Source organism: Genypterus blacodes, unplaced genomic scaffold (genome assembly GCF_046128005.1).
Source record: "Genypterus blacodes isolate CSIRO-AG114 ecotype Tasmania unplaced genomic scaffold, CSIRO-AGI_Gbla_v1 ptg000107l_1, whole genome shotgun sequence".
Taxonomy (NCBI): Eukaryota; Metazoa; Chordata; class Actinopteri; order Ophidiiformes; family Ophidiidae; genus Genypterus; species Genypterus blacodes.
The window spans coordinates 2,030,001-2,055,166 of record NW_027466911.1 but is presented as its reverse complement, the minus strand read 5'-3'; the positions used below and the strand labels follow the sequence as shown (position 1 = coordinate 2,055,166).

The window sequence follows — 25,166 nt, the reverse complement described above, 5'->3', positions numbered from 1 at the left end:
GGCACACTTACACAAATTTCACCAATGGGGACCAGCGATTTGTGCTTCCCTTGGAGGAGATACGTTTGACATATTCTACTTGTTTGTCTTGTTCTGAGATGTATTTCCATATTTTGCTCTAATGTTTTTTTCTGTACAAAAGCAGCATTGCCATTTGTGCAGATGGCTGATTAAAGAAAGAAGGAAAACAGTCATTTCATCAATGAGACAGGAGCGCAGGAAGATACAAATCTTTTGAAATGGTATCAGGACGCCGCTGAAGCAAATACAGCACAAATGAAGAACAACAGCAGATACAAAAGCAAAAAGAATGATCAATAATCGTTTAATTTCTCTCTATTGTGGATCTCCAAATTCTCACAATGGTTTAATCTGGGTGATGTGTCATTGCAAATGTATTTCCTCTCAGATATCACTACAGAGAGAGAGAGAGAGAGGGAGAGGGAGAGAGAGAGGTACTGTAGATAAACAGGGAAAGAGCAGCTTTGTGTACCTCCTTCTCTATCCTCTCCAACTCCCTAGAGTGTTATTTTCAGCTCCGATGGCTCTCAGCAAAAACACAAACACACACACACGTTCTCTCTCACACACACACACACACACATACTCAACATGCAGGCAAGGACGCAAGCACACTCGCTCAAAGGGCTAACGGCTCTATCCCCGCCCGCCGACTCTCTAAATCCAAGATCATGGTAATAAAACAGGAAAGCTATTAAGTTCTAGATTTATTAAGCCTTTATTTATATTCAGCCTTGCCAAGGGTTTCACCAGCTCCCGTCCCACTCATTAGAGGAGTGGAGTGTATGTGTGAGTGCACCGAACAAAGACTCCACTTCATCGCCCACTTCTTCCTCTGGAGATGTTGAGAAACACTGAATTCTTAATTTAATTGGAAATCCATTCAGGCCATTATCTTTTTTAATTCCGAATGAAATATATCATCAGTGCAATATGTCAGTTCCAGGAAGAGAAAAAAAAACAAGTTTGGATTCACGCTTAATGTTTCATGCACATGTTTCCAACATAATTTACGATGTCTGTTAATCTAGGGAGCTACAGTTGCGGTTGTTTCTTTCTTGTTGGTGGCAGAAAAGTGCTGCCTGAAATATTTCACCTAATGGACCACAGTGGGCTCTGAGCACTGACCTCCTTCGCATCGCCACCTGTGAACGGTGCCCAGGAGAGTCTGTAGAAGACGATGTCACTGGCTGAGTGATCCCAGCTGACCTCGAAGCTGTCTGTGGTGAGATCACTGGTGCGCAGGTTCAGAGGCCCGGGAACTGGAGCTGAAAGAGATAGAGAGAGATCGAGACAGACAGACAGACAGACAGACAGCACTTAAGTCTTTCACCCTGTTGTGATTTACAGATATACAACCAGTACTTTCAAATACCAAGAGTTTGTTGCCACTTAACTGATATTCATGGCAAATGTCTCCTGTGCAGTTACAACAATGACCGAAGTTGGTTTGATGTCAGACTGTGTGTAATGGCTATAATGGGCTGTTTGATAGCTGAGGTGAATCACAGCACCGTCATCAAACTGGGGGAGAAAAAATGATCTGAAAACGATTCCAAATGACAGAGTAGGAGCGTGGGCTCCAAAGGAACGACGGGGCCTCCAACTAATACAAAAGCAAAATAATGTTCATGGTACTCTTCCAAAAGCTAAAAAGCCTTTATCCTCTCATCTTCAGACAGACACGCATCATCAGCTAGTCCATCTGCACCGGTATATGTGTTTGATTTTGGACCCATACTTCTGAAACTTGTCACACCTTTGACACAATTTGTCTTTAGAAATACAAATTGGACATTGGTGGACTTCAATCTAACCCTAACCCTCAAGACCAAAGAAAACACTTAAAAATCAAGCACGCACTAAGAAACGAGTGTTGCGTTGTGCTGTGTGTTCACCTCCTGAAGGCTCCGTCCTGGGCCGTTGAACCGAAAGGTGCCAGGAGTCGCACAGAGAGCGACACAGGCCGTTTACAGCCAACTCATGCTTTAACAGCGACTCGGCAAAAAATATATTTCTTTTAGCTGACGCAGCGCTGGAGCCTAACTGCTTGTTGCTTAAAGGGATATTCCGACAAATCAATAACCGTTAGCGTGACGGAACAGTCAGGGACGATGAAATGACCTTTTAATGTGACTGAGCTATTATGCGGAGGTGCAAATGAGATGGGCAGAGGGCCAGAAGAACAGAGGGACCAGTAAGGGCACTAAAACCCAACGGAGTTTGGCACTGAGGGAGGAATGGATGGTGCTCTGAACTAGTTTCAGGAAATTGGGCTGGAAACTTCGGGGCTGGAGAATAACACATCACCGCAGTTATCACAACTCTTTGTCACTGATGATAACGCGACTCTTGAGTTCTTACAGGTGGTGAATCCATCGGTGAGCGGCTCCGATTGGCCCTCGTCATACAGGGCAAAGATGGCAACCGAGTATTCCATCAGAGAGTTGAGCTTACTGAGGTCGTAGGAGGTCACTGGACCCAACTGCACCTGCAAGGACACACAACACACGCGTGACAGAGGGACATGGCTAATGTACACACACACAGACGCTACAGTGCGACGTATGACACACACCTCCTCAGTGACGAGTCCGTCTGTCTTGACCCACATGACCCGGTAGCCTTTGACTCCTGTGGGGGCGGGGTCCCAGCTGATATGGGCGGAGTTATGGGTGATGTCAGAGAACCGGAGGTTACTCGGCGAGCTCAGCGGCCCTGAGGAGACGGGAAGTAAACCATATGATGATGATTTCCAGAGTTTTGGGAGAAGGTGTGTCTTTATTTGTGTGTGTGTGTGTGTTTGCTCACATGTGGTTTCCTGGTGTGTCACAGGGTCACTGGCCTCCTCTCCATACATGGCATATATAGTGACGGTGTACTCAGTGTTGGGGATTAACCCTTCAAGCGGCAACTCTGTCTCTAAATCAGATACTCTCACCTGGAAGAGAGGATTCACACACACACACACACACACACACACACACATACATCAGCATCTAACACAAATTGGATGGATAGATTGTAATGTAATGTAATTTCTGTGGGTCTCTCTCTCTCTTCTCTTCCTTTACCTCCCTCTCCTCAGAGTCTCTGTCCTCTGTGAGCGGCGCGTACAGCAGCATGTAACCTGAGACGCCGTCCACACTGTCCCATCGCGCTTTCATGGAGCTTTGAGTCACATCGAGCAGCTGCAGGCTTGTCACTGCAGGAAGGGCCACTACACACACACACACGTGAACAAACAACACACACACACAGATGATGTTTTTGATCATGTTGGGTTGTCTCTCTGTCTCTCTGTCTGTCAGCAGGATTTTTCAAAAAGTTATGACCCCATTTTCATAAAACTCTATGGGCAGTTTGGACCTGATCCAGGGACGAAGCTATACAAGTGACCATGACCGTAATCAATAACCTGTGAAATGTCACCATTGAGAGTCAGAACTGGAGGACTACACGGACTTGGCAGAGGAATGCACCCTAATGAGTGCCCGTCTAGTTAACGTGTGTGTGTGTGTGTGTGTTTGAGAGAGAGCATAAATGGACTTACAGGTGGTCTCTGATCCCCTCAGGGCTTCGCCTGCCTCACTGGCGTACACAGCAAACACAGCCACTTGGTACTCTGTCAGGGAGCCGAGGTGCTGCAACACCACAGAGTCCTCGCTGCCCTCCACTATGGCCTGGGGAGGGGGAGGGGGAGAGAGGGGGAGCAGGGGGCAGGGCGAAAGATGGATGGAAGCCAGAAAAAGAGTGGAGGTGAGAAAATGAATGGACGCAGAGGTACAGGAGGATAAAGAATGGCAAGGAGGAGAAGAAGTAGGGCAATAAATGGAGAGAGATGAAAGTGACAAATGGAGAGAAATCGAGTGAGAGAGAGGAGAGGCAGGACGGAGAGACGGAGAGACGGAGAGACAACGAGAGAGGTGGAGAGAAAGGCAATCGATTTATTGAATGGCCTACAGAGCAAACGTCTAAGACGGAGAAACGTGTCTACTCTGACGTGAACGGGTGACAGTTGTGATACAGATTACAGATGTGACTCGAGCCAACTGGAAAGTTCTCCACCACGCGACTCCACAACATCTGGACACGGCAGCATTTACTGGTTTCTATGATACAACGTTCTGGCAAAAGCAAACAGGTGCTTGGATCAGGCGAGCGGACGTGCTGAGGGTTTGCGAACGGAAGAATGATGGAGCGAACATCTCAAGGCGAAACGGAGCTCGTTCATCAAGAGAGACACCGGCGTCCCTGCAATCCCATTGGTGCGTCTTTACACGGAGAGGTGGGGCGTCTCAGTAAATACATTCCCAGGGCGCAGATTCTCATCCAAAAGCCCACGGTCATTATAGCTTGGCCAAAAAGAGAGGATTTATGCTTGATTTTGTCAAATGTTTGGTCTCCTGAGGCCATTTTTCACTGTCTCCACTGCCGTAAAACACATACTAAACAACAGCAAGAATATTTGAGCTGTGTACTTGTACTGGTACTTGTCCATCCCCACAGCTCACCTCCTGTGGCTCTCCTCCATCTGCGGGGTGATAAACCACTCTGTATTTCTCGGCGCTCCCGGGGGCGTGGCTCCACGTCACACGAAAGCTTTGGGGCGTGACCTCTGATGTCACCAGGTTAAAGGGCGCCCCGATGTCTGTCGTATGTTCTGCAGCAGGACAAGGGCGGGGAAAAACAGTTACATTACTTTGAATCACACTGCTCCCGGTGTTGAACCTTTAAGTGGGAGAAAGTTATAAACCACCAGGGAAATGTATAATACATTATTTGGCAAGTAGACAAGTTGGGAAAACCAATCCTGCAAGAACACATAAGGAAGAGCCAAGGTGCACATTGATCCTTCATCAAACATTCCCCTCCTCCCCCTCCTTACTCTGCTTGATGTCCTTGTTCTGCTGCTCCACTTGTTCACACACTGTCTTGGTCAACACTCCCACTATGGAGCTCATGACGCTGAAGTCGGCCACGTTGTAGACGTGTGACTCGTCGGGTTCTGATGCGATTGAGAGCAGCTCGTTCTCATCGGCATTCTTCACACCTGAGAGAGGACGACAACGTGGACGGATCACTGTCACTGCAGCGCTTTTTAAGTATAAGTCTTTGATTGGATTGATTTTACTAACTAAACTTGTGTTAGTATATGTGTATGTGTGTGTGTGTGTGTGTGTGTGTGTGTGTGTGTGTGTGTGTGTGTGTGTGTGTGTGTGTGTGTGTGTGTGATGGATGTTCATCTTCATATCCTCACCAATAGCAAACAACTCGATCCCGCTTGCTCGCAGGCTCTCCGCCGGAGGTATGACATCATCCTGCGACTTCCCGTCCGTAATGAGAATCCCGACCTTGGGCACGCCTTCTCGAGAGCCAGACTCGGGCTTGAAACAGTTCTCCAAGACATAAGTCAGGGCAAGGCCTGGGAAGAGAGACAGAGGGCGAGAGAGTGAGAGGAAGACAGGAAGGAGGAGGATGAAGCTATTTGTTGCCTCCTTTCACCAACCCAGCACCTGTGAGAGTGTTTCCTCCTTTGTAGGGCAGATTCTTCACAGCATCGATTACGCCTTCTTTAGTGGTGAAAGCATTGAGGTGCCACTCTATCCTGGGATCACCACTGTACTGAGCCAGACCTGCAAACCAACACACACACACGCACACAAACACAAACACATAGATAAACATGTACACCTGTTTTTAGACACGTGAGATAGTTAATGAATGAACCCAGCAGGGACTCACCAATCCTCGTCTTGTCAAAGCCGACGTCAAAGGCGTTGACCAGGTTCTCCAGGAACGTTCTGACCAACCGGAAGTTAATCCGCCCGATGCTCCAGGAGCCGTCAACCAGGATCACGATGTCGGCTATGGCCTCAGTGTGACACACAAACGGGTCGACTGCAGGGGAGAGGAGAGGAGAGGGGAGGAGAGGAGAGGAGAGGAGAGGAGAGGAGAGGAGAGGAGAGGAGAGGAGAGGAGGAGAAAATAATTTTTCCAGCCAATCCATTTACAGAGAGAAAGTACAAACAGCTCTTCAGTACTTGTTGTTACTTTTGGTGTGCAGGTTTCTCAGTCAACCCCAAAGGGATATATATGGAAATACACACTTCTTCTTTGTGCATTTAATTAGTTTTAGCTTACAACAAAACCAAAGTCGGTAGTTTCAGGTTGTTTTTATTGAACAAATCACACAAAACAGCACATCAACAACATAGAAACAAACCAAAAGCGGAACCTCAATTGGACTCAAACCTCATTTGTTCTTAAAACACTCGACAGCTTTTGAAAAGGAAACCAGCTCACAAACGCACACACACACACACACACACACACACACACACACACAGATGAGCAAATCATTATAAGAAAGTGTGTTTCTGTCCCAACATGTGCTCCTCTGCTGCCTCTGTCAAATGTTTTAACTCTTACTTTCTAACTAAGTTTGAAAAATGATGCACTTAGTTATGTCATAACTGAATCAACGCAACCACAGCCTGCTCTGTGCTCTATTTTAGACTTTACAGCTATTACACAACTAATGATGCCACTGCGTTACCGTGACAAAATCCTACTGAAGAGGGACGTTCAGCAGGAGATGGAGAGACGACAGGAAGGAAAGAAAAGGGGCAGTTTTAGTCTAGTGTAGCTTCATTTGAAAGTTACACAAAATGGTAAAAGGCACAGAGGTCAAAGGTCGTGAAGAGGAATTCCTTCCGTATGAAACAAACAGGCTCGTTCTTTAAAGGAACTGGAAGGTTAAATGAAGAGAGAGAAACGGGTCGACTCAGGCTAAGAAAGTATTAGTTTATATAGTAACTGAAATGATGTCTGTGTGTGTGTGTGTGTGTGTGTGTGTGTGTGTGTGTGTGTGTGTGTGTGTGTGTGTGTGTGTGTGTGTGTGGGTGGGTGCGTGTGTGTGTGTGCGCGCGGGTGAGTGTGTGTGTGTGTATGGGTGAATGTTAGAGAAGAATGACAGAGATATAAAAGTCGACAACATGGAGGCGTCATGAAACTTTCCTACGCCTCCGTGTTGTACTTAAGGTCTATTATGATGCCATGTGATTGACATGAGGTTAATTGCCAGCAGTCACAGAATTTCTGTTTTCTTCTGTCTTCGCATCGTCTCCTCGACCTAGACTTAGACTGGTTACTATGGTATTGGTGGTGGTTGCTACGTGGTTGTAATGGTTGTTTTCAATTGTGTTACAAGGCGCTCGGTGGCTACAGCACGCGAGGTGTGCCGTCACTATGATCTCCAGGAGCTGTGTGTGTGTGTGTTGCCACTGAGACGAAGAAGCTTGGAGAGCGAAACAATGAAGTGTGAGTGTAAAACGCCTCGGAATGAAATTGCTTAATCTCTCAGTAGAAATCTATTTGAATCGAGTTTGCTCTTCGCCTGGCAGTGATTAAAATTGAATTCTCCCAATGTGGTGAGAAATAATTCACTACACAATCACATCAGGATTACTTTACAGACACACACACACACACACACTCACACTTACACACGCACATGTGCAAAGAATACCAAGCAGAGACATGAAAACACACCACCCACGCTCACACACATGAAAGTGTTTCTCTTCCTTCCAACGCTGCGGCAGGAGTGCCAGAGAGGACGTGTCTGAGTTCCAGTAGTTTCTCTTGGACCCCCGTCTCTCGTCTCTGCTCGCCTGCCAGACAACAGCAGGCGGGTCAAAGGTCGCCCTGCTCCTTCAAAGCTCCATCTGCCTTTCTTGCTCTTCTCCTCGTCCTCCATTCTACCTTAATCCAGACATTCTCTTCACCCCCCCTGGACTCGAACGCCCTCGCTGCTGGGCAAAGTGCGCTTATTTGGAAACAGAAGAGAAGCTTGTGTGCGTGTGTGTGTGTGTGTGTGTGTGTGTGCGAAAGCCAAAGAGGTGCAACGAGGGAAAGAAGGTGAAAAGATCGATGGGGAAATAAAGGGAACTGTGATGTTTGAGCTTAAAAGTGGAAGTGTGGCTATATTGACACTTTCTGGTGTTGGTATGCAGCTCTTTGTTTTCTCTCGTTCTCCTCTGCTTCTCTCCACTCCTCCGTCATCCATCCATCCATCCCTCCATCCCTCCATCCATCCATCCATCCATCCATCCATCCGTCCGTCCGTCTCTGCGGCTGAGTAACGATACAGGCTCTGTTTGGCTCAGTAAGTCGTCTTAAAAAACACTCGGCGAGCTAAAACAAACTGCCACGGTGGAGCGATAGGCAGGCGTGTGTCTGTAATATCTGACGTCCTGATGAGCTGCCGGTCTCTGTGGACCAATCAGAGACCAGACTGAGGCGCAACAACAGATTTGACCTCAAGGCCTCAAGTTTAGCGGAGAGCTTGTTATGTTATCTTCACACTTTACTTTCTACTGATAAAGAATCCGTTTAAATCCATCATAATATTGTCTTTATTTATTATACAGAGTTTAGTGGGTAAACACGCCGGAACATGCATTCATCTTCCATTCAACATCTCTGAGCAGGAGAGAGGAAATGTCAATAAATCAGTGGTAGTCTTAATGGTTTAAAGGACCTAAATACAGCACAGACTCATCCATCTTGTGTCATCGCGTTGTTTTGTTTTGTTCTCCTCTAAATGTGTTGTTTATACTTTACTGGACTATAGAGAGTTTGAACTTAATCTCTATAAAAGCTCCTGATTAGACAAGGTGCTTGTTCCAGTCAGCAAACCAATTTACAGACACAATTAAAGTACACAACTGGACCAGCACCACTTTACGCGCTACTGTGGCGCCGGGGTGAACAGACCGGACTCTTTACTGGCTTCTCCTCGCAGCGCTGCCGACCGTGGGAAACACAATCTGGCTTTGGGACTGAATGAAGTCGCGTGGGAGGAAGCCAGAAATGTGGACGCAACAATGGACGCCACTGTGGGGCCGGAACACAAAGAGGTGGAGGAGGGAGGCGACGCAGGCCAGCAGGGCAGAGCAGGCAGATGTACAGTAGACTGACATGATGCACAAGCGTGTTCACTGTGGCGCCACCATCAGGTCGGCTGGTGTAAAGACGTGAGTGCAAATGGACCTCTTAAGAATTGACTCATTAGATGTTTTGTGATCATTGAGCCCATATTGTGGGAGGAATTATAAATCGAGAAATGGCAGAAAGTCAGAATGCAAATGAGGAACTTACGATTTGAGAGTTGCAAATTAAAATAAAAGTGTGACATTACAGCGCCACCATCAGGCTGAACAAAAGAGCTAAACTCCCCAAACAGGCCGACGCCCACATGCTCCATGTTCTCCTCACTGCAGACTCAATTAATTGAAAGCAAAGCAGCTTATCCAGTAATCTGCACCTCAGGAAGTAACACACACACACACACAGACACACAGATGAAGATGTTTGGGATGCAAACACAAACACACACTCCTCATATCCATCCTCTCTATCTTGCTTCTCTCTCTTCTCATTAACAGCTTCTCTTCCCAGCTGACTGTGATTTATTACTGACCTCTATTTAGCCAAGAATCAGACCCAGCGTGTGTGTGTGTGTGTGTGTGTGTGTGTGTGTGTGTGTGTACGTGTGTGTGTGTGTGTGTGTGTGTGGGTGTGGGTGCGTGTGTGTGTGTGTGTGTGTGTGTGTGTGTGTGTGTGTGTGCTGTTATTTCACTCTCTCTCTCTCTCTCTCGCAGTGTTTCATTTCCCTGGTCCCTTTGAGTCGGTCTCAGCGTGTTGAGGTAACACTGAGAACAGAGACGACCGCAGCATTAATGAGCAGCTTCCTTCATTTTAAGGAACGTCTGACCCGTGACATCACTGATTCCTCCACAGACTGAGATCCTGAATTTGAGGTTTCATTTTAAAATACACAGTCACCTTCTAAAAATGTTTTCTCCATATATCTTTTGAGGATAAACAGTAGAAGTAAGAAATCCTCCCTCACTTTTCAAAGTCACAATCGATTTTCTATTCATCCAACCCTCTTAATGACAAACGCTAAATAATAATAATAGTAATAATAATAATAATTTTCAGAGCATTTAATAAACAGAAATAAACCCAATAATCACCAAACATGCACACCCTATGAGTGTGTGAGATTCATTATGATAGTTCACTTGGTTGTTGATCAGAAGTCATGACAACAAACATCTGCCAGCAGCTGCTTGTCGGTGAACAAACGTCCCCCGGTAATAACAATGTAACTTCACACCGAGTCATCTGCCTACAGCATCGCAGCTCATTTCGCCTTAAATTTCAGCCCCCCGACCAAAAAAAAGAATCAAGCGGTACACAAAACCAGATTATAAAACAAGATTTGTCTTTGTTTTGTGAGCTTGTTTATTCAATCATCAGACGAGCGGCGGATTGATACACCTGCCGTTTGCTCAGAGGCCCCGAGCAGACAAACTCAGTCAGCCAACAAACATTCATATTCATCTGAGGGACCTGTGGGCCTGCGTGTGTGTGTGTGTCTGTGAGTGTCTGTGTCTGTGTGTCTGTGTGTGTGTATGCCTGGGATCCGGTGGGTTTTAAGGTGTAATCCGGCAGCTGTTTCTTAGACGCTCTGTGCCTTCTCCTGCTTGGCTTCCTGATCCCAAAGCTTTTTTCTGTTCCACTCGACTGAAAACACAAACAGACATACTCACACGCACTCACACACACTCACATGCTCTCTGTATGCTAAAAGCAACAAGTGGCCTATAAACCCGACTTCTCCCTGCATCTGTCTCCGTCTCTGCTTGTCCTTTTGGCTAGTCTGGCCCTTTTCATGCCGTTTTGTCTCCTTCTATCTAATCCTTCTTATATACACACACACGCTCTCTCACACACACTTGTTGAACTCTTTGAGCCTCTATTTCAAAAGCAGAGCCTCTCTTATCATATCTGGTTATTGTTTAGCCCCGTGCATACATTGTAAGAGCTAAGGCTTTAGGAGTGGAGCCTTTTCTCTGTCACAATTCAATACAACACCGGTTTAATTATTAATCTGCTGAGGGGGAAATGAGTTCGTCGGCCCACCTGCCTTCTGTCTCTCTGTCCTCTTTTCCCTCCATCCATCTTACTCGAGCACCAGCTACGATTGACCTGACAGACACATTTGTTTATCGGCTCCGGGGGAAACTCAGCCTAAGCAGGAAACAAAGTTTGGAAGCTGTGCAAGGTAGATTTGAGTCACTGTTGCTAAACTTCTTATGTTAAGCCACTGAGAAAAGCACGAAGATCCGTGAGAGACAGAGACGGGACTCCATGGATAAAGTAGAAGTTTTTAAAGCGTGAGATCCTAACTTTTGAATGATCTCCACTTCCAGAAAATAGGGGAGAGAGAAGGAGAAATAGAGGAGGGAAGAGAAGTAGATATAAAGGGGACTATAAAGATAAAGACTGTGAAAAGAGGTGAACAATCCAGCAAAGGATGAGGAACTCAAAGGGTTAAAACACTTTCCTCAAGAAACTGCCAATGTTTGCAGAATGTCTGGCCAAAGAGAACCCGGAAGTTCAGGAAACGATGAAAGTTATTCACCATGAGAATCTGCTCTGCTCCTTCAGCGAGCACGAAGAGACACAAAGCTCCAAGGGAAGGAAATGAGGGAGGAAGTGAGGGCTAATTATCCTAATTGACTTCTGCACTTGTCACTAATGACCAAAATGTCATTGGACACACACACACACACACACACACACACACACACACACACACGGAACACACACTCTCCCCTCTTTCTCTCAGACACACACGCATTATCATACAGTCATACAATTAGCTGAACTCACCCGTGAACCCTCTGTCCTTATCGAGGGCAAGGACAGACGTCTGGCTAACACACGCACACAAGCACACAAGCACACACACGAACACACACACTAACTACTGGCAGCTCTTATCTCCCAGAAAGTCCTTAAATGCTTCATCACAACAACAAACTGCTTAATATCCAAAACCAAATGTTCAAAACACAAATAGCGATGATAGAAACAGTTAGAAAAGAGAAATGGAGGCGGAGCAAAGGTCAAGTTTTCACTCTGGACCTTTTTTCATTCATACTTTACTGTCATGGCAAAGGACAAACAAATGTGCAGCAAACATCAGCGGCCGTCATCGTCTGGAGGAAGCAGCGACGGATCACAAACCCCTCGACATCGCTGAATGAACGAGGAGGAATGAAATCAAAATGTGGGAGGGAACAGGGCGAAGGCGCCGCAGGAGAAGACGCGTGACTAAAGGGACGTTCTGAGACGTTATTAGCCTATAAATACAGCCGCACAGGCGTGTAGGAGTGTGTACATACGTGACACACGGGCCAGGAGAGATTTATACTGAATGAATGTTAAAGCTGGGGAATTAACGAGGTGATAGATAAAGGGCGTATACACACACACACACACACACACACACACGCACACACAGAGACATGCACGCACACATACACACACACCTGCAGATATAAATGATTAGGAATTAAAGCGGAATATAAATAAGGAAACCTCCCTCTCTCTGTCTCTGTGTCTCTCTCTCTGTCCGTGTCTCGGTCTGTCTCTCTCTCTCCCTCTCTCTCTCTCTGTCTCTCCCTCTCTCTCTCCCTCCAGGTGTGCGTTTGCCCTGCGGAGGTGATAGATGCTCCTTCTCTCTCTCTCCCTCCCTCTCCCTCTCTCTCTCTTTCTCTCCTTCACACGCACACACACACGGAATGTCAACAGAATCTCATTGGCCTCCATTTCAACTTTAACTTGCTGCGTCCCTGAAGGTTCAAAGCGGGTTTAAAGCAGGAGAGGAGGCGGCGTGTGTTGGCACTCGGCTCACATCCCGCTGAAAGAGGCTTGGTAGCTTAGAAACAGGCAGAGGATTTGGTTCTTTATCGCCCAATGATTTCCACTTGTCTCCATGCTCTGGGCTCTGATTGCTTTTTTTTTTGTTTGGCACAAAAGCTGAAACAAAGCAAGTCAGCCATTTAATGAGGGGATTTGTATTGATATAAAAATCTACAGGATTAAGTGACGGATATGCATCGCTACATATTTATTGATATCTGAATGTTTGGTGGTAATGAAGGTTAATAATAGATCAGAGGGAGAGTTTGGTGGAAATATACAATAAAATACTGACATCAACATGTTGTTGGGAAGAAATCCCTTCCTCAACTTCCTCGATGCTCAGTGCATGTTTACTGTTTCATATCTGTCCCATTGTGGAAAGAGAGAAGCAAGTGAGAGCAAACACACACAACTTCACAATGTCCATACAGAATGAGGAGGTGCAGTAGGAGTATAGATCTACTCGCTCTGTGTGTGTCACACACAACGTGAGGTGGGAAGGTTGTGTCCTACAAACATTTTAATTAATTTAATTGATTAAGTTTTATGACAAGTCAAGTGAGGGAGGGAGAGAGAGAGAGCGAGAGAGGGCGAGAGAGAGGGAGGGAGAAAGAGAGAGGGAGGGAGAAAGAGAGAGGGAGAGAGAGGGAGAGAGAGGGAGGGAGAGAGAGAGAGGGGGGGGGAGAGAGAGAGAGGGAGGGAGACAGAGGTACTGTAGACAAACAGAGAGATATTCAAAGACACAGCTTCGCTCAGCTCCAGGTTAAACTAGACTCTAGACTAGACTCTACCGCTCTATATTACAGCTCCATATATCTGAATACACTCTGTCCTGTATTGAGTCGTGAGGTTTTAAATCAGCTCTGACTTATCTGTTTAATCTTTATGGCCTCAGCTGCAGAGCCACAAACATCTGCTTTACTGCTGAGGGCTACTGCTCCACATTAGTAACACAATGAAAAAGACACACCTACAGAATACTCTCTCTCATACACACACACACACACACACACACACACACCCTCTGAAACATCTTGTCTACATATCTAATATTACACAGCTGTCTAAATAATGGCTGTTATTTTTGAGAAAACATTGTTTAGGGCCGATCTCCAATAAAAATATATTACTGTTTAGCACTACAGGCCCACTAATGGCTTTGTTCTTGCTTTGACATTTATTGTTGTTGGCTATGCAACACGATACTGGATTTATATCAGATGAAACATGGACGACAGCAGCAGGGACGACTAACTGTTAACACGGCGGATATCAGAAACAAGATTTAGGATTCACAAACTCCTCCTGCGATCAGTTTCCCCAATAGGCCAGGGTTCATGTTGTTGAACCAATAAACAAATTATAATAAAGAGTAAAAGGAGAGATGAGGGAGTCATAAAGATGATGGATGATGATGAGCAACAAAGGGGGGCGTCGCTCAATGCATCCAAGGTCATGTGGCCTCATGTCAACGACAATGAATAAAACCAAGAAGGTCAAAGGAACTGGAACGAAATTGGGAAAAAAAGGAATGAAAGAACAAATAATAGATCAAAAAAGTGCAGTGTTCACATCATTCCTGCCTGTAACCAGAGCAGCTTCCTCCAGCTCCTCCTCTTCCTCATAGAAGCTGTTGTGCGATCGTTCTCTATAGACGATTAACCACAATGGGACCAATGAACCAAGCCAACAAAGATGGCAACCTCCTTCACTGGCACGGCGCTCTCACGCTGTAATAGCATTACACACCATTGGCTCTGTGTATCGTCTCCGTCCAGAATGGAGACAACCAGATGTTGTGTTTCTGAGACTTTGGGCTGAGAAAGAGGCGTTGAGACAGAGTAGGAGGGAGAGAGAGCGAGAGGGGGGGGGAACACAGAGAGAGAGAGGGGGGGGGGGGGAGAGAGTGAGAGAGGGGGGAAGAGAGACATAGATAAAGAGTAAAAGAGACAGAAAGGGAGAGAGAGAGAGAGAGAGAGAGAGAGAGAGAGAGGTAGAGAGAGAGAGATAGAGAGAGAGGTGGAGAGAGAGAAAGGGAGAGAGAGAGAGATAGAGAGAGAAAGGGAGAAAGAGAGTGAGAGAGGGAGAGAGAGAGAGAGAGAGAGAGAGAGAGAGAGAGAGAGAGAGAGGTGTTTGATGATGTATCTGGTCGGTTTAGGGCGACATGAGAGAGATTTCAAAGAAACAAATGACCAAGACAACAGGAAGGAAAGTGTGTGTACACACACTAGTACCACATGTAAGCAACCCAACTCATCAAAGCAGCACACGTTACACAGTTTGAAAACCACCGACTTCAATTAACACCAAATTTCACCAAAAGAAGCAAAACACCCGGACGTGTGTTTGCAGGTTGATTGTGAGACATTAATCACAGAACACACACACACACAGCAGCCGGTGTGCAAACACACACACACCTCCCGCTCCCTCCGTCTGCCTTGTACTCCTGTTTAATCTTCATCAAACTCCCTCAGAAAAAAAAGCAGGAAAAAGAACCAAACTCCTGCTCACTTTGAAAAGGATCAGAGCTCAACAGCTACTATGGTGTTTTCAATTATCCAACCAGGCGGCCTGCGTCTTCATGGTAACGCAATTATACTGGGCGGTAATCACGTTTGCCTGATTTGAACTGGTGAGGAAACGCGTCTGCACGTCAGGAGCGTCGTTAGCCGCCTGATCGGAGGAAACGCCGTCTTTTCTCAGTCAATCAAGGGCAAACACGACAGAGTGAAGCTTCTACACAGCCTTTGTTCTCTGCCCGCAGCCAGTCAATGACACGCCAAGAGCAGACGGAGCAGAATGAGTTTGGTATTAAACCCCGAGTCTATATTTAGTCCAGAACAGCCGACGGTTCCACTTTGTGAGGAACATTTAAGTCACTTTGTTCAACATCTTTAAGAACAAAAATAAAGTAGATGGAGGTGGTGGTAATTATCCGGAGAGCAGAGGACGTTTCATGGCTGTTCCTTGAACTCGACCACATCTGACACGCACCCACACACACACACACACTGACACACACACACACACACACACACACACACGCGCGCACGCGCACACACACGAGCTAGGATGCTTATGACAAACTTACATTCAGTGCTCACAATTTTTAGCCTTATTTCCAGTTTAGACTTAAGATGTATCAAACAAACACACACACACACACACACACTCAAAACTGGCTGTTTGCAAAAAGAGTGGTATTAGACACACACACACAATTAGCGTCAGCTGTTAATGAAAGGTTTGGTAAACAACCCAACCCACATAAATGCCAGCAGATTATCACTCTGGAACAAAAGCAATGATGAGCTGGCTTGACATGTGAATACACACATACACACACATACACACACACACACATACATAGACACACACACACACGCACGCACGCACTCACACAGATGGAAACATTAGAATACATCACATGAATGCAGCTCTTTGTAGCATCCGTGGGATATCGGTATTATCACCACAGCACATAAATGCACACACACACATTCACAGTGAGAGTATGTATGTGTGTGAGTGTGTGTGAGAGTGAGAGAGAGAGAGAGAGAGGAGATAAAGAGCCGGAGACATGAGCACTCACACTTTACAGTACCAGATAAAAGAGCACATCCTATTGATCCACTGAGGAACATTACCATCAACTCCACACTACACAAAAGTCACACACACACACACACTCATACGGCACAGTCAGATATTATACTGAAGAACAGCGGGACGTTATTATAATCCCCAAAAGGTAGAAGGCCGACACATGAAGGTGACCTCTGCTGCAGTGACGCTGATCAATCCAGTGTGTCTGCTGAGGAGACATGAAAGGATCTGAGCTGCAGGAGACGCAGGAGGCAGGAAGCAGGAAACATCTGAGGAGGGTTTGATTCATTTTGATTCAGTTTGATTTGTTTTGATTTGTTTACAAGTTACAGTTTCCATCTGGGTTCAGACGTAGTTCAAGTTTAGGAGTTTGTCTGCTTTCGTGGCAAATTTACTGCCTGAGCTCATTTAGTAAGTGTGTGGATTCTACCAAAACAATGGCGGTCGCGGTTGCGGTTGTGTGTTCTAGGTTCTCCACAACACACACACACACACACACGAGACTCAGATTTCCCAGTCTTTCTTTGCAGGGCGACACACAAGTTACGACAACAAAGCTGGACCACAGGATTATTTGGAACCTTGTCAATGCTTCCATGGGCTCAATCCACTTCTTTTCTGCCAAGCACTGCTACGTACACTGAGTGAAAACAAGCTGCTCTGTTCTTATTGACCGGCTCGCAGAGACCCTGTCCGGATACTCAAACTTTATAGACGTGTCAAACCTGTTATGAAGGACTAATCAAGGCTCTAAAGAATGAAGCTTTCAGGGCATTATACCAAGATTTGACTTAATGGACGCATTTCTACTATATTACACCATAAACTATCATAATAACACGTACAAGCATAATAATACGCCTCCTTTAATTAAAGTTTTGGCTCTGATTACAAAACTTTTTGGCAGTTTGGTGTCACAGTGAAAATATGTTGGCACTATTCATTTATTTTGTTTCCCCTCCATATTGCAAGATACAAAATTTACATTTAATTTATTGTCTCCAATTCTTCTCCGTAGTTTGATATGCAGATTAATTCAAAGCAATAAAAAAACACTTTAAAGTGTTACCAGAAAATGCAATTAATATGAAAATCACCTTGATTCTGCCGTGGAGCTGTTTCATCTGCACATAAGGGGCCATTTTTCATGTATTCAAGGATGCAAAGTGTCTATAAATAAGCTTTATGACATGCTTAAGTGCTCAGTGCTCTCTCTCTCTCTCTCTCTCTCTCTCTCTCTCTCTCTCTCTCTCTCTCTCTCCCTCTCTCTCTCTCTCTCTCTCTCTCTCTCTCTCTCTCTCTCCCTCTCTCTTTCCCTCTCCTTCTTACCTCTCTCTCCTTCTCTCATAACATTGCATAAAAATAATGCCACGTTTAATAGTTAAATACAAGCTGAGCCGTATTAAATAATGGCTGCTTCCTGGACTCTTAAGGCCCCAGCGCTCTCTTTTGGTAACTCTATGATACATGATCAGCCTGTGAAAATAAAACAAGAATAATAAGTAACTCTGAACCGAGAGGGTTTAAATCATAATCCAAATACGGCCGTGTAATAATGTTACTCTGTGGCAGGAAGGCAACAGGATCGATGTCACAGAAAGACAATTCTAAGTCTTGTGGAACGATGATATTTACACCTTTAGAGGGGCTCAACCTCAGCCACAGGCATCACTCATGTCCAGGAGCAAAGTACCACACACACACACACACACACACACGCACGCACGCACGCACGCACGCACGCACGCACGCACGCACGCACGCACGCACGCACGCACGCACGCACGCACGCACGCACGCACGCACGCACGCACGCACACACACGCACACACTGAAAGTTTCTGGCCGACGGTTTCCAAACTGAACCCACAAGCATGGTAAAGATATCAACAGAGCGAGGACAGGTCATATGCAACACACACACACACACACACACGCACTCACGCTAGCACGCACACACACTAACAAACATGAATTCACTGGTTCCCTGGCTCACGTTTCCACGCAGGTATGGTAGGAAATATATGAGTTTTTTAAAGACTAAAGGACGTTAAATCGTTAAATCTGCAGACTGACTGAATACCTGCGTCTCAATGAACAAACAGGGACAGACGGTCAGATGAACAGACGAGCCTGCAGACGGTTTACGGCGCAGGTCACTCAGCGCCTCATATCAGCCGTCACACTCAACCTGACAGCACTCAGCGCTGCACATGCTTAAGAGTTTCCACCAAACGATTCCAGGGCCGTCCAGACCCACATGGTTCTGACCGCGGCGCAGGGCTGGGATTAAAGACCCAGGCCTGTTTGTCCCCTCTCTAACATCACTATGGCAACTGACAGGAGGAGTCAGACTCTTTAACCCCCTGAGTCCCGATCGGGGGGGGGGTCATTTATTCTACGACTTCCTCCTCTCGTGGACACGGTGTCTGTGTGCGTCCGTCCTACCTGCAGAGATCTCGTTGGCGTCTTCGGGAGGCACGGGCAACTCCTGCAGCTTCCACGGCTGAGTCTCCTCCGCCGCGCCGCTCTCACCTGCATCAGCTGTGCGGGAGAGGAAACACACTCATCACATTTCAGCGTCTCTCTATCCACACACACATACATTTCACACTTCAATGAAAACACACATTAGAGTCAACATTATAACAGTGGGTGTGTCTTTACCTTTATGTCGACCCTGCAGTGACCGACTGTGCTGGTTGCCCCTGACAGCGACCACGCTGACCCTGTAATCTCTAGCGGGGCTGTAGTCTGTTATCAGCACCTTCGTGTCCGTTTTAGGCACCGTGATCTGCCTGTGGAAACCATCTGACACACACACACACACACACAGAGAGAGAGAGACAGGAGGTCAGAGGTCAGACTCATTCATATTCTGATTCTGGTTTTGTTGCTATATTTAATCACCCGGCAACGAAATATTGGTGCTTCCACTGCCAAGCAAACATGAATTAAATTCAGCTGGAGAAGTGATTAATATTCATTAGTCCTTTGAAATGAAATATAAAGATAACGAGCAGCGATCGTCCATTACAGAGCTGTGTGTGTGTGTGTGTGTGTGTGTCCTGCAGTCACATCTCAGGCTGCAGAAGCTGTCAGACATTTAGACAAACTTCTTTATCTGCTTCTCTCCTACATGACGGACATTTATGAGCTGACGTTTCTCTGCCACTCACAAACCGCACATGAAGCAGCATGGACACACACACACACACACACACACACACACACACACACACACACACACACACACACACACACACACACACACACACGCGCATGCACGCACAAACACACACACACACACACACACGCACGCACAAACACACACGCGTCTGCTTCTAGCTTTTGTAATTGAATAATAATATGACCTGATTTCTCCTTTGTTAGTTAGTGCAGGACCTGCTTAAAGGTGTGTGACACTGATTTAAGTCGGTCTTGGCACTTTCCACCTTGTGAGAACAATGGTATGGAGGCTGTTGAGGCTGAAGAGGGTGAAGTGCACCGTCAGGGAAACGTACAGGATGACATCACAGGATCGCTCTGTGCTGCTGCTGAACCTGGCAGCCAACATTCAAATGCATCAGATCAGCAACAACACTACATGAACACACACACACACACACACACACACACACACACACACACACACACACACACACACACACACACACACACACACACACACTTGAACGGCAATGTGACTCCTCAAAAACTGGCGGATCAATAAAACTGAAATCAGATGTGACATTTCAGATCTAAGCTCATAATGGTGTCGACTCCACGGTTTGAACCATCGTTTGTTTTATCCTGTATCTTTCTTCTTCTTCTTCTTCTTCTTCTTACAGATTTGCGCCTTTTTAATATCCAAATTGTGCCTCTAATCAGATGCAGCAACAGTTTCAAAATCCAACAGCTAAGAGAGGAACTTCAGTCAGAGTGGTGTAGAGGGAGCTGCTTCACTCCATTGAGATTTGATCAAGTAAACACAGACATCTGGCATTGATACCTACCCCACACACACACACACACACACACACACACACACACACACACACACACACAGACACACACCCACACACAAATATGCAAGCACACACACAGGCAGCCCACATCACATTTGAATTGCTGAAATGTTGGCAAGCCACATTCCATTAAGTGTTTATTTTGGTTGTATTAATGCGATGTCATAGCTTCAGACTGAAGCTGCGGGTGAAACACAGGCACATAGAAGCTGCCAGACTGAGACAAAGGCACAGCGGCTGCAGCTCTCAGGAACCACAACTAAACACTTTGACAGCCATTTTTATTAACTGAATTATTGCTTTGAGTTAAACCCCAAATCCCACATAAATTACTCGTTTTAAAAAGTTAGCTGACGTGTCGACGGGCTGATTTGAGCGCAAAGTGCTGACGCTTCAGCTTCGTCTCAGGGAGATAGAGCTGGACAGGAAGACAGGTATCAGCGTCCCGTCCCCTTCCTTCCCTCATCAAACACGCGGCTTCAGTTAATCAGCGTGAGAGTCGACGCTCTGTGGCTCTGCGAAAGTCCGTTTTTTGATATATTTGTCCTGTATTTGCTAAATGCTGCTGCAGTCTCACTCCGCCCCTGAGATGAAGTGGCTATAAATTTCTGTTTTTGTTCTCTGTTTCTGCTGTCGAAGGAGAGCGCGAGAAATTGTCAGGCAAAGCGTTTCTCACAAGGGGTGGCTCGCCCGGGAAAAAGCAGTTTTATGTTGCAGAGTGCTTATTCAGTTCTACTTATTCATTTTTACAACAGCTGCAAAATAATTGTCTGCAGCGTTCGCGACAATAAAAACAGGAGGCGGCGGTGGCGGGCGGCGCTGCAGCGATAGGTGAGGCCGTTGCCGCGGCGTTAAGGAGATTTATAGCTGTGAACGGCGGCTCTGCTGTGATTACACAACAAAAGGAGAAGTCAATGGTAATTAGGGGGATTACTAAGTATAGTGTGCGAACCCGGGGAAGAGAAAGAGAAGAAGGAGAGACGGTTTTATGTCTCATGTTGTGGAGCTGCTGCTGCTTTGTAGCCTCTCGCCGTGCTAATGAAGGATTGACGTGCTGTAGATCACTCTGATGACCACTGTTGTCACTCTGAACGGGCGTCGCTGCTTCTGTCTCGTGTTCCTGTCAGACGCTCTTAAATTTGCCCACGGACTCCGAGTGTCTAGGAAAACACTGCTTTCTCTCCAATTTGGCAAAGACGCTGGACAAATACAGAATCGTGCGGAAGCTCTCAGTGTGATCGCATCACACGGCCTTTATTAATACAATACTATAATCCCTCCTGTCAGACAGAACCCAGGACACAACCAGAGTACGGACTGGATTCAGTATTTTCTCAGTGTGTGTATGTGTGTGTGTGTGTGTGTGTGTGTATGTCTGTGTGTGTGTGTGTGTGTGTGTGTGTGTGTGTGTGTGTGTGTGTGTGTGTGTGTGTGTGTGTGTGTGTGTGTGTGTGTGTGTGTGAAGCGGTCAAACCAAAGGAGAACCCACCTGGTAAACTGCTGTAGGTGAAGCGATAGCTGTCAAACTCTCCTTTGGGCTCCTTCCATGATATGTGGAGTTTGTTTGAGCCGATGACTTTGAAACGCAGCCTCCTCGGCGCTGCAACTGAAAGACAATTATTATACCATATTAAAAATCTGCCTCCATAAAACCAATGACTTACTGCTGATAAATGACGTGTCTACAAGGGAAAATGGCAGAAATGAAACAGGTCCCAGCACCCGGAGAGATAACACAAGCAAACAAAATTAGGAAGAGGAATGAATGACAGAAAAGATAAAGAGGCGGTTTGATGCAAATTGAATTTCGACGTTCTTGCAACCATGACAACGGGTCAGCGTGGCGGATACAACTTCGGCCCGGAGCAGCAGGGAAAGAGTTTAAGAGGTGAGTTCAGAGGGAATTATGAGGCCGTATTCTCTTCACAAGATCCAGTTCAGTGAAAAGTGATCGGCGGGCGGACGGCTCCTGTTTCTGGTGTCAGTGAAGTCATTCAAAAAAGCAGATGGACGTGCCTCTGCGAGTGTGCGTGTGTGTGTGTGTGTGTGTGTGTGTGTGTGTGCGCGTGTGTGTGAGTGTGTGTCTACAGTAGATCATGCCGAAGTGATTGGTGCAGCATCCTCAGCATCTCACTGCTCATCGTTACGCTGCCACTGAAAACTGATCTACAGCACTCTGAAAGTGATTTGATCTGTGTCTATGTGTGTGTGTGTGTGTGTGTGTGTGTGTGTGTGTGTGTGTGTGTGTGTGTGTGAGAGAGAGAGAGAGAGAGAAAGAAAGAGAGAGAGAGTGAGACCCCAGAAGAGAATTTGACTGCTGTGAAAGAGAGAAAGCGATCATGAAGAATACAACAGTTTCACCTCAGACGGACACAGAAATCGCTGACATAACCTCTATGTCTGCGTCACCCGTTCACCATTTGGCCTTGACATCCAGGCTAGTGTGAGATTTTAATACATTCCCACTCCCCTTTCACTAACAAGCAGCCGCTACCAAGTCTTCCCAGCGTCAGGGCCGATGTATAGTCACTTTACCTGTCAGCGCTCCTATCAAGCTACATGTGAGGAATTCATCTCTAAACATCCTGGAATAGGAATCCCTGATAACGCGAATTCTGGGATAGATGAAGAGGTCACAGCTGATGTCTGAGATCAAGAATTAAACATTTAAATATCTAAATCCTCAGATGATTTATGGGGTATTTGTACTTCTGATTGACAAAATGACTTGGGAGAAAAAACCCAAATTTATTGATAAGTTACAAGGAAACTAAATGAAAAGATGATCAATCAACTAAATTAATTCTCTTTTCTTCATCACAAAAGCTAAAGAAGTTAAAATAAACTTTGAAGGACCTCAGGACATTTTTTGACCTCTGAGCAGCATGAGTGCGGACATGTAAACACTCTACATCTATTATAATGGACTTTAAGCAGCGATGGCGACTACGGCCAAATGCTTAAAGCCCCATCATGTGTGTGGACAGAAGCAGGAGGAAGAGGAAGATGAAGAGGAAGAGGAAGAGGAAGACAGTATGAAGCTGACCAACCTGAGGTGGACTGTGCAGGATTTACACTCTCCGATGAGGACAAATCTCCATCTTTAATCCACCAGAGCAAAAATCCCAAGTTAAAGTTAAATGGATACAAAGTCAAACTCTCTAACGTACGAACACGTAGCTGCAGCAGGTAAGTACATGTCGCCCCTGTTTTCACTCACATTCCTTCTATTTCATGGTAATTTGCTGTAAAAATGCTTTGCGGGCTCCGGAATGTTTGGCAATGGGAATTGGGAGAAGCGGTGACTTTCAGATTCTTGACTTTGAGGAACGTGGTGTTGGATGGCAAACGTTTCTCCCTGTTGGAAAGGTTAAGCTGAGCTAAAGCACTCCATCACATTTACACATTTCCTCCAGAGTTTCTCCTCTTTCTTCTTCCTCCTGCTATCCAGGTCGGGAGCAGGCATGTTTGAAAAGTTAATCCCTCTCCCCAAATATAATTTCAAGTGTGATCTTCCTGCCAAACAACTTTTTTTTAAATAGTAGTCACAGAGTTTAACATGGAGAGTGAAACACCTGAAGCCTAACATGGAGGGGAGAGACGGCATCATCTTTAACCCTTTATCAGCAGGTCAGAGGGCGCTGTTTGATTGCTTTACACACACACACACACACGCACATACACAGACACACATACACACACACACACACACACACAGACCCACACACACACACACATGCAGAATCCCACATCCTGCTCCCTGCCTTGCTTATGCACTCACACCACGACACCTCTCTCACACTCATCATGCAAAGGATGACCTCACAATTATGCTACACAATAAGAATCTATATGAATAACATGTCTGATGTCGCCTGTGACTCTGGGGTGTGTGTGTGTGTGTGATAGCAGGTGGAGCAAGAGCCGGCAGGGCACTCTGGGAAAATTGCCTCGGAATGGCATAATCATTGCTTTGCATGTCAATGGGACCCACACACTCCTACACACACACATATATTTATACACACACACGAGATTGCTATTACCTTCCTTTCTGCCTGTAAGGTCTATACAGGAAGTTGGGCGTTCCAGAGAGAGCGACTGTGATGAATGAATATGGACAGAATGTGTTTCCATATATCGCCAAGTTTCATCCAACCAGGAGGGGCGAGATGCTTCAGACAGTAAAGCGGCCTGTATGTGCTGAAACAGGAACCATGTCTAGACCTGCTTACACCCCCGCGTCCCCCCCGCCCCTCCTCCCTCCCTCACCCCCCTAACTCACAGAGCATCTCCGGCCCGTGTGGCCCTACAGTATATCAGCGTATAGCCGGGACCATCTATCTGAAACAGGAATCATCCACAACCCCAAAGGCCCAGACAGAGAAGTGAATAAGCTTCTTGCCAGGTAGTAAATGTGAGTCCAGTGGTTTGGCAGCAGCTTGGCTACCGCTGCTTAGCAACAACTCCAGTAAATAAACGGAATCACCCAAGCTCGAAAAAGAAGAACGACTGTGCCAGAAAATCACAGAATGAACACGTTCTGTCGGTCTGAGAGACCGTGAGCGTGGCTGTTATAGCGCCACCATCAGGTCGATGGGGGCTTTGTCTTGTTGGGTAAGAGGACAGTGGACACAGTGGACACAGTGGACGCATTCATTCAGGAGACGCAGCATCAATGAGCCACGCCCACTCTGACAGCTGACTGAGAGGAATGTC

At 46.2% G+C, this 25,166-nt stretch overlaps 1 protein-coding gene across 1 annotated transcript in view; it reads right to left on the bottom strand.

The window, feature by feature from the left end:
- The window catches only part of col14a1a (collagen, type XIV, alpha 1a), a gene marked incomplete at its 5' end in the record, with an annotated part of 88,746 nt that overhangs the window by 55,647 nt on the left and 7,933 nt on the right, over positions 1-25,166 (bottom strand). The window contains 14 exons of the mRNA XM_076160718.1: positions 1,150-1,289; positions 2,386-2,512; positions 2,600-2,739; positions 2,833-2,962; positions 3,096-3,241; positions 3,575-3,704; positions 4,536-4,684; positions 4,910-5,074; positions 5,282-5,446; positions 5,538-5,657; positions 5,767-5,922; positions 18,868-18,963; positions 19,087-19,230; positions 21,937-22,053. Coding sequence (XP_076016833.1) covers positions 1,150-1,289; positions 2,386-2,512; positions 2,600-2,739; positions 2,833-2,962; positions 3,096-3,241; positions 3,575-3,704; positions 4,536-4,684; positions 4,910-5,074; positions 5,282-5,446; positions 5,538-5,657; positions 5,767-5,922; positions 18,868-18,963; positions 19,087-19,230; positions 21,937-22,053 — 1,925 coding nt within the window. The remainder of the gene's footprint in view (positions 1-1,149; positions 1,290-2,385; positions 2,513-2,599; positions 2,740-2,832; positions 2,963-3,095; positions 3,242-3,574; positions 3,705-4,535; positions 4,685-4,909; positions 5,075-5,281; positions 5,447-5,537; positions 5,658-5,766; positions 5,923-18,867; positions 18,964-19,086; positions 19,231-21,936; positions 22,054-25,166) is intronic.